This window comes from Molothrus aeneus, chromosome 33, assembly GCF_037042795.1.
Source record: "Molothrus aeneus isolate 106 chromosome 33, BPBGC_Maene_1.0, whole genome shotgun sequence".
In the NCBI taxonomy this organism is placed as follows: domain Eukaryota; kingdom Metazoa; phylum Chordata; class Aves; order Passeriformes; family Icteridae; genus Molothrus; species Molothrus aeneus.
The window spans coordinates 739,435-754,225 of record NC_089678.1 but is presented as its reverse complement, the minus strand read 5'-3'; the positions used below and the strand labels follow the sequence as shown (position 1 = coordinate 754,225).

The 14,791-nt window shown below is 41.6% G+C and overlaps 1 protein-coding gene across 1 annotated transcript in view; it reads right to left on the bottom strand.

The window, feature by feature from the left end:
- AIDA (axin interactor, dorsalization associated) overlaps positions 1-14,791 on the bottom strand; it is a 43,652-nt gene that overhangs the window by 21,389 nt on the left and 7,472 nt on the right. The window contains exons 3-7 of the mRNA XM_066568489.1: positions 12,634-12,687; positions 10,611-10,665; positions 5,142-5,205; positions 4,593-4,699; positions 603-725 (exon numbers count right to left, since the gene is read on the bottom strand). Of these exons, the coding sequence (XP_066424586.1) occupies positions 603-725; positions 4,593-4,699; positions 5,142-5,205; positions 10,611-10,665; positions 12,634-12,687 (403 nt within the window). The remainder of the gene's footprint in view (positions 1-602; positions 726-4,592; positions 4,700-5,141; positions 5,206-10,610; positions 10,666-12,633; positions 12,688-14,791) is intronic.

Below are 14,791 nucleotides of genomic sequence, written 5' to 3'. Positions count from 1 at the left end.
AATCCTCATGTTGCCTATCCCGGACTGACAGAGAGAGAGGTTCTTCCAGATTTATGGAGCCTTTCAGCCCATCAGGTTTTGGCTGAAGCATTTCACAAGCCAGACTAACACATTTTTTATTTTATTTCACTTGCAAGCTTTGTTTCCCAGCTTCATACTCATCCCTCTAAACCTCAAGCCCTGGTAAGATTATATTTATATTATTACAAAATTAGTTTAATGAGAGGGCAAGAATGGAGTCAGTGGTTCCCCACCTCCAGAAAGCCCAGAGACCAGTAAGTGTGGGGAGTACACACAGTCCAAGCAGATCTGTACTTAGGAGTCAGCTGTAGAAGCCATGATGGAGAAGTAGGGCAAAGTCACTCAGCTGTCAGCATGGACAAGCCACCCCTGAGTGCACAGAGAGAAGTGTATCTTGCAGATATTCACCTCCCAGTAGCTGTCAAATACAGAATTTTTCGCCCTTGATTAAAGCAGAAGCCCTACATCCACAATAGAAGTGACAACAAATGTTTTTTCCAGCAGGCTGAAAAATCCATAGACCTTTCAGAAAATGCACTCTCTCCAAAGCAGCATCAAGGAGGCAGAACAGAAATCATTACCCTTTACACTGACTGTGATGTAAGGATCAATGCACTGCCCAGCATCTTTCAGACCAATTTTCTCTATGGTGATGGTGAGTAACGTCATCCCGGGTTCAGATGGCAATCTGGGCAATAAAGTACCTGGAAAGAGTAAAGCATATTATTAACCCATGGTGTCATCTCACAGCAGAGGTCTCACTTGTCCCATCTTCTCTCATGGAAGATGCTGTTCTTAAGGTCTGTTCTAATGCTGTCCAAAGAGTCCTATCCCAGTAGTACACACCACTATGGGAATGTCTGTGCACAGACACACAACCTCCTCTGACAGATTTTAAAGCCCCCCAGAAAAAACCCAGGACTGCCTCAAGTCAAATCAACTGATAAAAAACTAATGCAATAAAAATAGAGGGGAGCATTGTTTAAAGTGTTATTTCACAGAATAACCATTCATGGAACTCACTTGATAGTATTTTTGAGGATTAAATTTGGGAGCAAATTTGAAGATTAAATCTGCAGTTCCAGGAAGTTTAGACACTTGATCAGGAGTCCAACTCCACTGAACATGACTTGGCTTCACATTTAACATTTAGACTGGAAAATTAGGGAGGAAAATGGCATTGTTGCAAATCACACAGAACATAAGGGAACCAGAAAATTGATTCTTAAGTAAGTGCTACTGGCCTCTACTTAAAGCAGGGGGAAAAAGTGTTTGCATCCCCCAAGTTTCCTTCTGGCTAAAGGAAGGGTCCCCAGCTCTGCATTAAGAATATTTAGCATCAAAACTTGATGGTCAGTATAAATGAATCCTCACAGTGTTGAGGAAGACAGTGCAGCTGTCCAGACTGTTCAAACTCACTAAAAGTCATAATATTCTGTCATCAAACATGGAGGTTACTTCATGCTGAATTTAGCAAAAACTGGCACACTTCAAGCCCCTCTCCCCTACTGGATAAAGAAGCACCAGGATAGAAAATACTCAGACTCATTAACAAGTTTGAGTTACAGTTTTGGTTTTCTAATGAAAAAAAGAAGTTATCCTAAGGCTTTAGATCTAAACAATGTAATAATTTCCTTTCACAAGTCCAACACGGGTGTTTTCTTGACACAATTTTTTCCTCTCATCTGCTTGAGGAGCTGTGGAACCACAAAGATTTTGTCTTATGAGAGACTGGCTTTGCAAGAGGGACCTTGCATTCTGCTCTGAGAACTACAGGCTCAACTTCAGCAAGATTTCATGAGCATTCCTGCATCCAATCCCCCTCTCAGAATCAAGTGCAAGACTTGAATTTCTATCTCTGATCCTGTGTGTTTCTGTATTTCCCGTCCTGAGGAGATTCAGGGCCTCAAAAGCACCATGTCCACACCTCTCAACACAGCACAGCAGAGCTGTGCTCCAGGGTTTGGAGCAACAGGAAAGGCTTCTGCATGGAATGGGACAAATGTTAGAGAGCAAACTTAGTAGAGAGCCCTCATTTCTGCAAAGCAGCTCATGCTCTAGTTAATCTTTCTGTTTCTTTCCCGAAGATATGTTCAAATATAGAGTTCTTATTTCAATCTAAGTGAAGGAAGAAGCAAGCCTGTCTTCTTTTTGGCACAAACCTTTGCTCCATCATATGTCAGTTGTCTCCTAAAAGCAGCATGGCCCCCAAGAGCCAGGAATAACTGCAGCCTTCAGCTTTCCTGTCCATCACTCCATCCACTTGACAGAAAAATCACCTGAAAGATGCCTCAGCCTGGTTTTTATTATAAAACTTCTGGCTTAAGAGAAATTTTTCTGTTCTTGAAAAATGCTTTCCAGAATGTATGAAATTGCAGAGTTGCAATGGACAGAAGGGTCAAAGTCACTTCCAGGAGACAAGAGAACAGTAGGACAGACAGTATCCAAGGAATGCTGTTTCCTTCCTGCCCTAGCAGGAGCCAACAGTGGACTAGAGCAGCTGACTGTAACCTGTCTCACGTGAGCCACAGCTTCAGGCAGGCCTATGCTGAAGCCTCTGCAGCCAGAGTAGATGACAGTGCCCTCTCTGTGGTACAGCTTTCCTGGGCTGGGCACCACCCCCCTGTCAACCACCACGGCCTGGGCCCCTGAGCAGGCTCACACTGAGGGCTTTCAGGATAAAGCTGCAGCCACACCAGACACAACCACAGGGCATCTCTGCCAGAGAGGGATGGGAGCATCTGCAAATGAAAAGTGTCCTCCTCCAAGTGGGTTTCAGGGACAGTGAGCCAGCCCAGCACCCCACTGCCACCAAGACACAGGCATTCAGGCTCTCCACTCCCAAATCCTAGTTCAGAGAAAGGGGAAAAAAGTGCTAAGTCTCCTGCTGGGCTCACAAAGTGAAATGGTTTATAAAAGAGCACAGCACTGGAATAAAATCATATATAACCAGGAGAAAGGCAGGAAACTTTTGCTGTTAGAGGCAGCAAGCTATTGGTCAGTTAAGCTCCACACAGCACAGAAGTCTAACTATGCAAATACTCTTTGTGTAACATTTCCCATAAAATGTGTATTCCAGTAAATAAAACCCAGCTACACCTACCCTTGGCTACACAACCCAGAATGCCTTAATTAGTACAGCAGGACCTCTAAAGAGCTGTTTGAATCAACAAACATGACCTTCCCTTTTCTCCTTACTGAAGGCAAATGAAGACCAACAGATAGGTGCCCAGTAGTGTGATTGTTACCAAAAATTGTGTTGTGAGGATTGGCACTAAGTGCTGGATGAAGAAGACCACAGCTACATGAACGTGAGCACAGAAATTACTGTACATACTAAAAGGTTCTCATACCTTTGTTGGCTCCTGGGTTAGATGAATGGGGCAATGTGATAACGATGAAGTCATGCATGGAGAAGACAAGACCATGGTCAGTTAGACAGTACTGGATGGATTAAGGGCACATCAAAGCAAGGAGTGCAACACAACTCTGTCAGCTTCAGACAGGGAAATTCACTTTACTCATAAGGCTCACCCCAGGGCTGCAAACTGCTTTTGTCTGAGTCTTCCTGCTGTACTTGGGACAGACAGAAGGCATCTCCATAAATGGATTTATCATGGTGAATAACAAGGATCAAGACAGCAAATGTTAGCCATCAACATCACAATATATTATAGCCTTTTTAGGAGCTTGGCATGAATAGCTGTAGACTGTGCATGTCCACATCAGGTCAGCCTGCAGGGGCCATATTCAGCACTGTGCTTGGGATCACATCTGAATATCATCTGTTTTCTCCAGGCATAAGTAATACAACACCCCGGCTCTTTTGATCATTATTCCAGTACTGGTTTCTGTACTTGTTATCTCATTCCTGAAATACAAAGTTTGCCAGCCAGCTCTGAAACTAGAAACTTGCTTCTTCTGCAAAGAAATTACACCATTAACTAAAGGAACCAGGAACACTAAAGAACCTCTGATACAACATCTAAATTGTCAAAACCTGAAGTTTCAGGAAGCCCTTCTCTAGAATCTGTTGGTTCTACAAAATACTTTCACATGGACAAGGACTTCAGCTATGAAAATCAAAACCCCCTCTTTCTCCTCTCACAGCCTGGCTTCACTCTAAGCCACTATCTCACCAAACAATGCAACACAAAGATAAGCAGCTACAACTTCTCACATCTCTAGAAACATGGGCTGCTCCTTTCAGGAGAAACATTGCCACAATTTACATTTGAACACGTTTGAAATGCTTCACATAGTTAATGTGCACCAGGATGAATACTCCTGACTCAGACTCGGTATTAAGGCTAATTATTTGAGGTAGATGGTACCACCCTCGCAGGTTCTTCATACAACTGTTTCACAGTAAGATACTGTTTGCTGGAAAAAAATTCACTGGCCACCCTTGTGGCTCTCCAGTACAGCATTAGGGTTTGTTTACGTGAACCTGGAGCTTCCCACCCAAACTTTTCAAATCACCATTGATTTGAAAGGTGGAAAAAGAAGCTTTTTAGAGCCAGAGCTCAGAGATGCTACAGAGGCTGGCATGGCAAGGCTAGTGCCCCTACCTGGAACTCTAGCAGGAAAAGAGTTTGGAGACCCTGCTCCAGCTCCTCCTTCCTCGTCATCCTCTTCAAAGTCCAAGTGTTCCTCTTCTCCGGGTGCTAAAATCTTCCTGTAAAACACAAGGAAGAAGAAATGAGACCAACACTCACTCATCACCTGGCTGTCAATTCACAAGCCAGCACCTGAGCATGAATACTCTTTAATGTCATTTCATACTTCTTAACTTCTACCTCTACCTACAGACTTTGACAGAGATTGCAGGAGTTTAGACCAATAGAAAGCACAGAGCCTAAAGCCAGGATATGATACTGGAAATCTCAGAGAGATGTAGGGATGTACCAAATACTGATTTTACCGAAAGTATGGTCTTGATTTTTAGTGGTACCGAGACAAACAGAGTTTTAAAGTTCTTTTATTAACCAGTTTATACAAAGCAGTCTGGCAAGCAGATGGCTCTGGAAATGTGTTTTAGGTACACACCAGGCCCAGGCCGTACTCCCTTTCAAGTACGTATCTGTACATGAAGTGATGTGCAAGAAGTTATCTCTTACCTGAGTGGGACAGGCTGAACATCAAAGGGGAACTCCTTATTGTAAGTGAGGATATTCTTTAAGACTGCAGAGAAATCATAAACCAGCATTAATTCTACTACTTTGCACACCTATGTCCATTCTGACAGCATCTTCACACACAAATAATAATAATAAAATTCTTAAAGTAATCAGATCATACAAAAACCATCCCTCTTCTCTCATATTTTAAACACCAGCACAGCTATGATCAAACCTATATCACTGTAACATTCAGACAGGTGAACTGCAACTGCAGTATAAGATTACTACTACCACACCCACACAGACAGAGAAGATAAATGTGGCAATAACCAAAATCGTCATGAGAAAAAGCTACAGCCCCTGGGGTGAGGGTAGCAATCTTTGGTGGCTATTGAGAGCAGGGTGGTGGCGTTACTGGCATCAGCTCCTAACAGATGAGGTCTCCAGAGCTGACACATGTGGGTGCACATTCAGGCAGCCACCATGGAAGAGCAAGTGTGCTGCTAGCACAATGCTTTGGTGAGATTTTCTACTTCTTCAGTCATGTGTTTTGAGGGTTTTGTTTGGTGGTGGTGATGCCTTTGTTTGTGTTTTCTTTCTATCTGCCCTCATATGTCTGGGCGGATTGGTGAAATTCAGGAGAGATAAAGTACAATATCTGGGCACCAAACCCCAAAGACATCACGTATACTTTCAGAATTTCATGCAAAATGACTTTGCTGTTTATATTGGAAATTTGCTCACATTTTAGTAATCCCAACTTTAGCTGCCATTTCCAAACACAACTACCAGTGAAACTTCCAAAGACATGTGAAAGAAATAAGTATTTAATGATGGCTAAAGGGCCTAAAAATTTACAAGAGGACACCTGCAGGGAGAGGCACTCTCTTACCAGACAATGAATATCGCACACTGGTAGGGGGAGCAGAGAGAAAAATCCCTGACTCTCCTCAGAGAGCTTCACTTCACCATAAGCACTCTCAGAGCAGAGGAATTCTCCCCTGAAGACTTCTGAATGAAAACAAAACTCTTTTCAAACAACATTCAGATGACACAAATATCAAGAGGTACTTAAATACCAGTTATGCTTAAGAAGCCATTGCCAGGCCCCTCTGAGCACACTATAACTCTGCCAGTGCAGGAGAGCTTCCCTGTCTGCCTTCACATTCCCATCACCCAGTCTGGGCTCCTGCATTAGCTTACCAGACACCATCTGAATGCTCTAAGAATAAATTATTCCTCTGGGATACTATAAAGAAACCAAAAAGTCTTTCCAGTCTTTACTCATACTGATTTTTTTTTTTTTGATTTTTGTTCTACAACATGAGAGGTTAATCAGTGCCTAATCCCAGCCAGTCACAATACATAAATACAGAGAAAGGTTTAAAGTGCCTTCAGTCAGAGCTTTGATGAGAGAACAAACTGATGCCATGTCTCTCTCTCCAAAGACTTCTGCTCTGAGGGACCAGTAACACAGATCTCAACATGAATCTGAAGAATCACAGCTACTTTCAACCAGAAAAGCAGCTGATCAACAGCTGACAGTCATCTTCCAATGCTGCTGAGGTTCAGGAAAAGAAGGGGATTTTTATTACTCTCATAATTCCCCAGCTCTCAGAAAGATACATTACACCAGAAACAGAAAGGGTATTCCCAGGAGGAAAACCTCAGTGAAGTGAGATCTTTTACAGATCGAAGGCACATTAAACAGAATGGACAGCTGTCACAGTGGGTCTCCTCCCACTTTCCAAAGGTTCATAAGTGCTGGACTCCCCTCTTCTAGTAACCACGTCCCCTTAAAAGTAAAAAAACCCTCCCCCTTATTCACTTCAGGCATCACTAGAGGGCCCAAAGAGCTCTACTGACATGAGCCCAGGCAAGAGGCAAACAGCTCTACAGCACCTAAAATCACGCTGCTACTGCCAGAGGCTGAGCACCCCTGTCCTGCCAGGAACAAATGTGGTGCTGAATATTCAGCTCAGAAGCAGGACCTCCTGCCTTTTGCTGCACAAAGCTGTGGCTCAAGTTTTTAAAAAGCTTTCAAATCTTGTCTCACCACCAATAGCAAATAATTTTGCAAAGTTGTAACACAGCAATATAAGTGCTCCTTTAAAGATGAACAGGATAAGCAACAGGTCCACTGCACTCAGCCTGGTGAAATACTTATTCAAAGCCACTGAGAAAAAGCTAAGCAATAAAACTTTGAGGAAAGGAAAATCCTCTTTGCATCTGCCACAAGTATGAGCTTCAGTTAATTCAAATAAAAATACCAGACCACAGGAAAAAAAATTATGTTAATACGAACAGGAATCTCCCTTGTAATGCTGTGTAAGACATCCAAGCTTTAAAAGGTTGATTTGGGCTTTTTTGGATCTCTGTTTCATTTTCAAAAACACAATTCACTTCTGGGAAAAAGAGCCTTTCCCCTCTGTAATGCTGCTGCTTGAGAAAATAAGTCCCAGAGAATTCTCCACAAGTGCAACTAATGGGTAGATCCCAGCATCATGGCCTCCATCTGTGCTGTATTTCCAACAGAAATCTTTTTTTAAATAGTGTTCTGCAGGCTCTTGTACAGAAGTTGCCTTTTCTTTTGTGACTTTGGACAGTGTCACTTTGATTTGCATAGAATCACAGAATTGCCTGAGCTGGAATGGACCCTCAAGGATCATCACAGTCCAGTTCTTGGCTCTGTACAGAACACCCCGAGGATCATACCGTGAGCCTTAGAGCATTGTCCCAACACTTGAACTCTGTCAGGTGGGTGCTGTGACCACTTCCCTGGGGATCCTTTTCCAGTGCCCAACCACCCTCTGGGTGTAGCACCTTTTCCTGATCCCCAACCTAAATCTCCCCTGACAACTCCAGGCCATTCCCTCAGGTCCTGTCACTGTCATCACAGAGCACAGATCAGTGCCTGCCCCTCCCTCTGCCCCTCATGAGAAAGTTGTAACAGCAGTGATGTCTCCCCCTCAGTCTCCTCCAACCTGAACAGATCAAGTGACCACAGCCACTCCTCGTAAGGCTACCCCTCGAGGCCCTTCACCATCCTCACAGTCTGATTTTATCAGCACTTGGCTCTTTCTTGAAATATTTCAAAAGAAATTACCAACATAAGTCAGAAGAACAGGACACATTAACTTGGTAAAGACCACTGTCCATTTAGATTTTCTGTGACAGTGATTTTTTCTGATACTTATACTTTTTTTTTTTAATAAACAACATAAAATAATTCAGACACCACACTCCCCAGTACAACCCAGTATCCACTTGTCTTATAATTATCACCCAGGCACAAGGGATGCCCCAGCCCATCCATTTGTACTGTGCATTCTAAGACTGGTATAAGCTTCCACAAAGAAAAGGATTTGAAATCCAGTGTGTTAACAATGACTTCACACAGCGCAAACTCAAAAGAGCCATTTGTTTGTATGGAACCTCCTGTAGCATTATTCCAGCACAAATTATTCAGTGACAAATCCTATAAACAAACAGAAGTAGCCAACTGCTTCACTTTCCAATCTGCATGAAATGGAAGCTCAAGTAGGAAAAGCTAGAACTCAACAGCAGAAGATTAAGGGAAAAGAAAAAAGTAATTCTAAGGGTCCTGGTTGTTAGAACAACACCAAAACCATTCTGACAGCTTCAGGCACAAAAGTAATTAAAACAAGCCAAATTGTGCAAATAGCTGTTTTGTATGAATAGCTGTTTTGTTCCACCCTAATGGAATAGCTTGACCTAACGAAGGAATCACTTCTTTATATTGCCAGCCCAGATTTTTCAGCTTTTTCTGGTGGGATGCAAAAGAAAATTGACAACATGCGAATTAAAACATTTCACAGTGGATTTTATGAAATAGCTGGTATTGGCCTGATTAAGGTTTACTCTATTTGAGATACACTTAAAAACCGTGAAACAAAGGCATAATTCAGAAAGAAAGAGGCCAGAACCATCCAAGTAAGACAGCAGCATTAGGAACATCAATGTTCAATTGTTGTTGTAGAAGCACCCATTCTCCTCCAAGGAAAATAACTCAGCGTATTTGAAAACTGATGGCCACACACTCTTCCTCAGTTTTAATATAGTTGCTTGTTGTATGAGGTGTGGGCTGAATGCACTTCACACTGCTAAGCAGTTTTTTTGACAGCTAAAAATCAATTCTGTGATGGAGGGCAAGATAAACAACAGGACTGTTGCACCATAATTGAAATTTTGGACAAGATTCCCATCTCTCTTCCATCATTCAGTCACTCATAGGGCATTTGCACAATGGAGTCTGAAATCCACAGTCATTCAATGATTACAACATTTTAAATACATTGTAAACAGAGAGCAGCAAAATCTATAGAGAAAAATCCCAAGTCAGAATTCAGAGGCCAGACATGCAACATGTAGTGTGAGGAAGACCAAATATTCCAACACACAGTTAAATCCCTTCCTGAGTTATGATCTTCACCCATAGGACCAAGCAGTTTTGTAACACACCTTCATTTTGCACTTTCAAGGAACAGTTTAAAAGCATTTGGACTCTATGTTTTGGTAGAGATATAAGGAAGCTTAGCTCAATGCTCCACTTCTTAACAAGCTCCTCTGTAGGATCCTGTGCAGAGAAGCTCAGCCTATTCATGAAGGGGAAACACTTGCCTGCCAATCCTATTTATCCCCAACATATTGCTCAATGTAACAATTGTGTCATAAGCAAAATAAAACCAACTTCAATCAGCATGAAAGTAGTCCTTCCACATTTCCTGTTCCCTGAGAAATGCAGAAACATTAACATTCAGGATAATATTGCTTAGATGTGTAAGCTCTAATCATAAGGATGCTTTGAGAACAAAGCAGCCAGTGTTACAGGAAGGAAAATGAAGCAGATAAATAGACACTTCCTATATGAAAAAGTTATTTCTGGATTGACATATCAAGACCTGACCCAGGATCAGTTGGAAAAAAATAATATTACACAAAACTCTTCATAGACTGACTCACATCCTCACTTTGACTCTCACCTTCTCTGGTCTGGTGCATTACAGTGGGAGGTGATAGGTGATTGGCTAACATGAGCACAAGTTAAATATTTTCAGAAGAAAAAAATAAATGTCATGCTGCAAGAAGGAAGACCACAAAGTGGTGAAATACAGCTCAAATAAGAAATGTGCAGGTAAATTATACAATGTACTACGGATAGCTTAAAATACAATTTTGTGCAAAAATTAGCAAGGCCCAAATTGCTTATTTGAAAATGAAGATGAATATATTATCTAAAACATTTGGGTTACTGTACTTTTAAATTACTGACATTACATTCCTTAATTCACATCAAGTTTTCTCTGTGTGGTAACAGACACTTGGAAAAGCACCTAAACCCAGCATCACTGTTGAACTGCAGTGTTGGTTAGTCAGTAGTCCTGCTGCTGTCACGTTTTCCCCTGTCATGATAAATGGCACTCAAAATACAAAGATACCACTTACTTGGTTCCAACTTCTTCAGATCCTCAAGCTTAAACTCATCCTGCGACTGGGTGGACTAGGACAGTACAAAGAAAGAGTCAGATCTTCAGATGCACCCTCCTCATCTCAGAATAAGATGCAAGGTGCTTCCTTTGTTCAAGCACACCAAGTTACTACAAAGCTACATCCCCCCAGAAAATCTCCCCAACAAAAGGCAGGTTCACAGGTGAGGCAGAGACTACATTACTTCTCACTTATTAAGAACAAACTTATCCAATATTCCAAGCTCTAATGAAAGGTAAATATTTTTAAACCAACTTGTTGTAAATTCTTCCTTACTGCACACAGGAAAATTCACATCTCAAGACACATGTCCAGCATTGTGACACTAGCAGAAATTACAGTACACAGGATAGCTTGAAAAACTCAGCCAAGAACTCACTGAAAATAGAAGAGGAATTCCCATCTTTCTTTTCTCCAGCTCTGATGATGGTTTCCTCCTCTGTCTGTGGCACATACATGTACAGTTCTCAGTAAGCCTATCTGACTTACTAACTCAACAGAGAAGTTCTTAATTTTTAATTCTGAGGTAGCTCACCAACAGTTAGGTAAGATTAGTTTTTTCTGAGACAAGTGGCAGAGCTGGCATAAAAAGAAGTGGAAATAAGAGGATTGACACTGGACATTCACTTCTGAGTGGATGGTCAGATCTTACCTATTATGTCATTGCACCCTTGGCACCCCTTAGGATTGCCCATTGTTTTCAACATTTAAGGTCCAATGAGATTTTTTTCTTGATTTTGTCCAAGAGGGAATAGGTACCTTCTGCAAGACTGTGTAAGGATACTAAAGCAGCTATACCCTTAGTGTTAGGAGAATGGAAAAAGGTGAGAACACTCACTAACTGCTTTAACCTCTGCCAAGAAACCATAACCTCCCCAAAGTGAAGTGGGCAAGAAGTTCTTGTATCCTCTCAAAAGGTTACAAAATCCTTGACTTACTGCTAGGGAATCAACAGCAGGGAAGGCTGGTCTTGCATAACATCCACCTCTCCAGCTTGGCAGGTTATGACATGGCTGCAGCTTCTGCTGCTGCTCCCAGATGTGACCTGACCCACAAAGCTATTCCATAGTGGAACATGCAGGCTTCTCCCCAAAGTCACAGTGACTCCAAGCAAATAAAACATTCTTCAAACACCCCAGGTTAGATCAAAATAGAATGACAGGTAGAGGTAACCAAATAATTCCTCAAATTCTACACAGCCTTGAGACTAGTCAGCCCCAACCTCATGAGTCCAGCATGCTGTATCCCAGCCTTTCAGACAATTGAAGGCAGCACCTTGCCCAGCAACACAAAGTACTTGGTAGTGCTGCTGGGAGTAACTTGATGCAAAATTTGCTGGTCATCACTCTTTCTTGGCAAAGAGGTAATCCACTAACTCAGCCTTTGATTTATCCCTTCCCCATCCATGGTCTTTTGGAAATTTCTCTCACTTGTTTTTTGAGGATAAGCATGTGCTGAGAAAAAATGACATCCACTCCCATGATATCTACTTTCAGTCCAGAAAAAAAGCCCAAAGAGAAATTTACAAATTATGGTTTTCCCACATTTTCCTAGAGCTCTGCCAGTTTTCATGACTGCTAAAAAGTAACTTCTATTCTACACACATATTCTTCTTTGTGGTCTATTATGATTTGTGAAGCAGCTGAATAAGTCTAAGGGTCATTCTGGTGATCTTTTTAACATTGCACACAGGTTAGGAAGAGAAACGAAACAGTTCGGGAGGATGAAAATGAGGCAGAGAACCAAAGACACAAAATGTGGAGTTAAATTCCTGTACAAGCACCAAGAGATGCTCATATATAAGCACTCTCAGCCTTTCTTAAGGCAGTCACCTGGGCCATCATGACAACAGCCTGGAAATTCCAAATGTTCACTCCATTTACAGAAGTTTGGGTATTTCTGAAGACAGTAAACAAGTTTTAAAAAGCTCTACAGTCATTTACTGCTAAAGTATGAAGTCAGATAGGAAAAAGAGCTATACCTGTAAAGCTGCACTCCTCAGTTCCAAGCATGTTGCAATTTTAGCTATGGTTTTCTGAAATGGAAAAAGAAAAATTTAGTACTGAAAATAGTATTTGTCCACATTGACGCTTTTAAAGAATGTAAAGAATGTAAACAGAAACAGTTAGTTTTTTTTTGGTTTTTTTTTTTGCAAAGGTTTCAGGTCTATTGTTCAGTACCAGACCACTGAGCATCAGAAGCTTTTTTTATAGACAAGCAGGATTTACTGAAAGCACAATAGATGAAAGACATCTGCCACTTAACTCCCCTCCCACAGCCCAACAACACAGATGGGGGTCATTCACTCTGCAGAAACTGTAGTAATGCCTACCACATCATAAACTGTTTATAAATTCAACTGCTCTCAGGTGATAGAGAACTAAAAAAAAAAAAATCCAAGCCAAGCAGCCTATTACCTCCTGAGAACCTGAGTGGTTTGTGCTGATTTGCCCTTTTAGGAGCCAGGCCTACAGCTCCCAACCTCAGCAGACCAAGTCCACCCACATCAGACATTACAGCAACCCAGTATCTCAGCCCTAAAAAAACCACAGCCCACTCCTGTGGGTTTTGGTGAGAGAGGAAGTCTAAAGGTAGATTATTTTTCTAACTCTCTATTTTTGTGATTTTAAGAGATTTAAACTGTGAGTGAATCATGAAATATATGCCTGAATTCAAACTTGTCAGCAATCTAAAATATCTGTAAGCAGAACTGTGAAGTAATTTCTCATTTTCATTTAAAACTGCAGAAGAGAGGGAAGGGCTTCAGAATAGCACATTGCAAGGAGTCTTGCTTTGAAGACAGTTTTAAGCTTTTATGTCTCATAAAGTAAGATGCTCCAGCAAGTCACATTTGTTTCTGTTACTACCAGCTGAAATGAGGAGTTAAGACTTCCATTAGTGACATGAAGAGGACACAACTGCCCAGTGTATTATTCCTGACCATCACAAATTTGTTCGTTGACTAAAACCTTTTTGAGAAGAAAAACTCAGATGATGTGCAGAAAAATAAGTGCCAGATATAAATTCAAAATACTCCATGGAACATTTATAGGGCAGGAAAACCAGCAACAATGAAGCTACAAAGAAAAGAGGCTTATTTTAAAATTAAATTTTCCCCCAGAAGGAAGACTAAAGTTGAAATACACAACTGTAACTCATTCTCTCCTTTTAAATCAGGCAATATAAAAACAGCTTCTCCACAAGCTGGATGCAAGGGGAGGAAAAGATTTCCAAGAGCACAATTCTAGCATCAAAGAACTTCAAGAGTATAGGCACCTGGCAATCTATGCAGGGTCAGTCAAGTCCAAAAGGAGGGTTATATTTTTTGGACTCCAAGAGGCTGGTAACAGCAGAAAAGGTGCCTCCCCCATCACCTGTTCTGGCTCTCCTGCAAAGTAGTATCACAAATCCTTCTCAATCTGCTCCTAGGCCCCCACTAATTCCAAGAAACTAAGTGCCCCCAGTAATTCCAACAAACTAAGTGACTGCAGTTTCAGTTCACCTTAGGTCACATTCAAAGTTGAAAGAGTTCAGGAGCTGAATCTTAAATAGGTCACACATCAATACCTGAAGGGCAGAGCCAACAGCTGCAGCATGCAAAAGCCTCAGGTATCTGATTTTCATCTGCCACCACAGGCTCAAAGTTTCTGAAGCCATTTCTCCCCAGCTGGCATCTCCCCTTAACATTGTTACAACATGGCACTAGGCCAGACTTTTCATCTTCATATTTTTTTATTACTGCCCATTGTATGGCAGCCTTTCAAAACTTTAGTTCTTATGAGCACCTTCCCAAAAAGCAGCGAGTGATGCCTATTAACACAGGACAGTCAACAAACTCACTCCTCCCCAAAATAAATTCTGCTATACAACAGAGACCCATGACTGGATCTCCAGCACAGCTTGAAAAAACACAGGTATTTGGAAACGGAAAAGAGCACATAGAGTCCTGAGCTCACTTTGAGACTTTCAGACCCACACTGCATACGTGGGTGTTGTGGATTTGTTTACATGTACTGCCAGGCTGGGTGGGAGGACACCAAGTAGTACTGCAGAAGCAGATTCTCAGTCTCTAGAATGAGAACACACTACAGCCATCAGCTGTAGTATAACAAAAGGAATTCCTTTTTTTATTTGTGAAC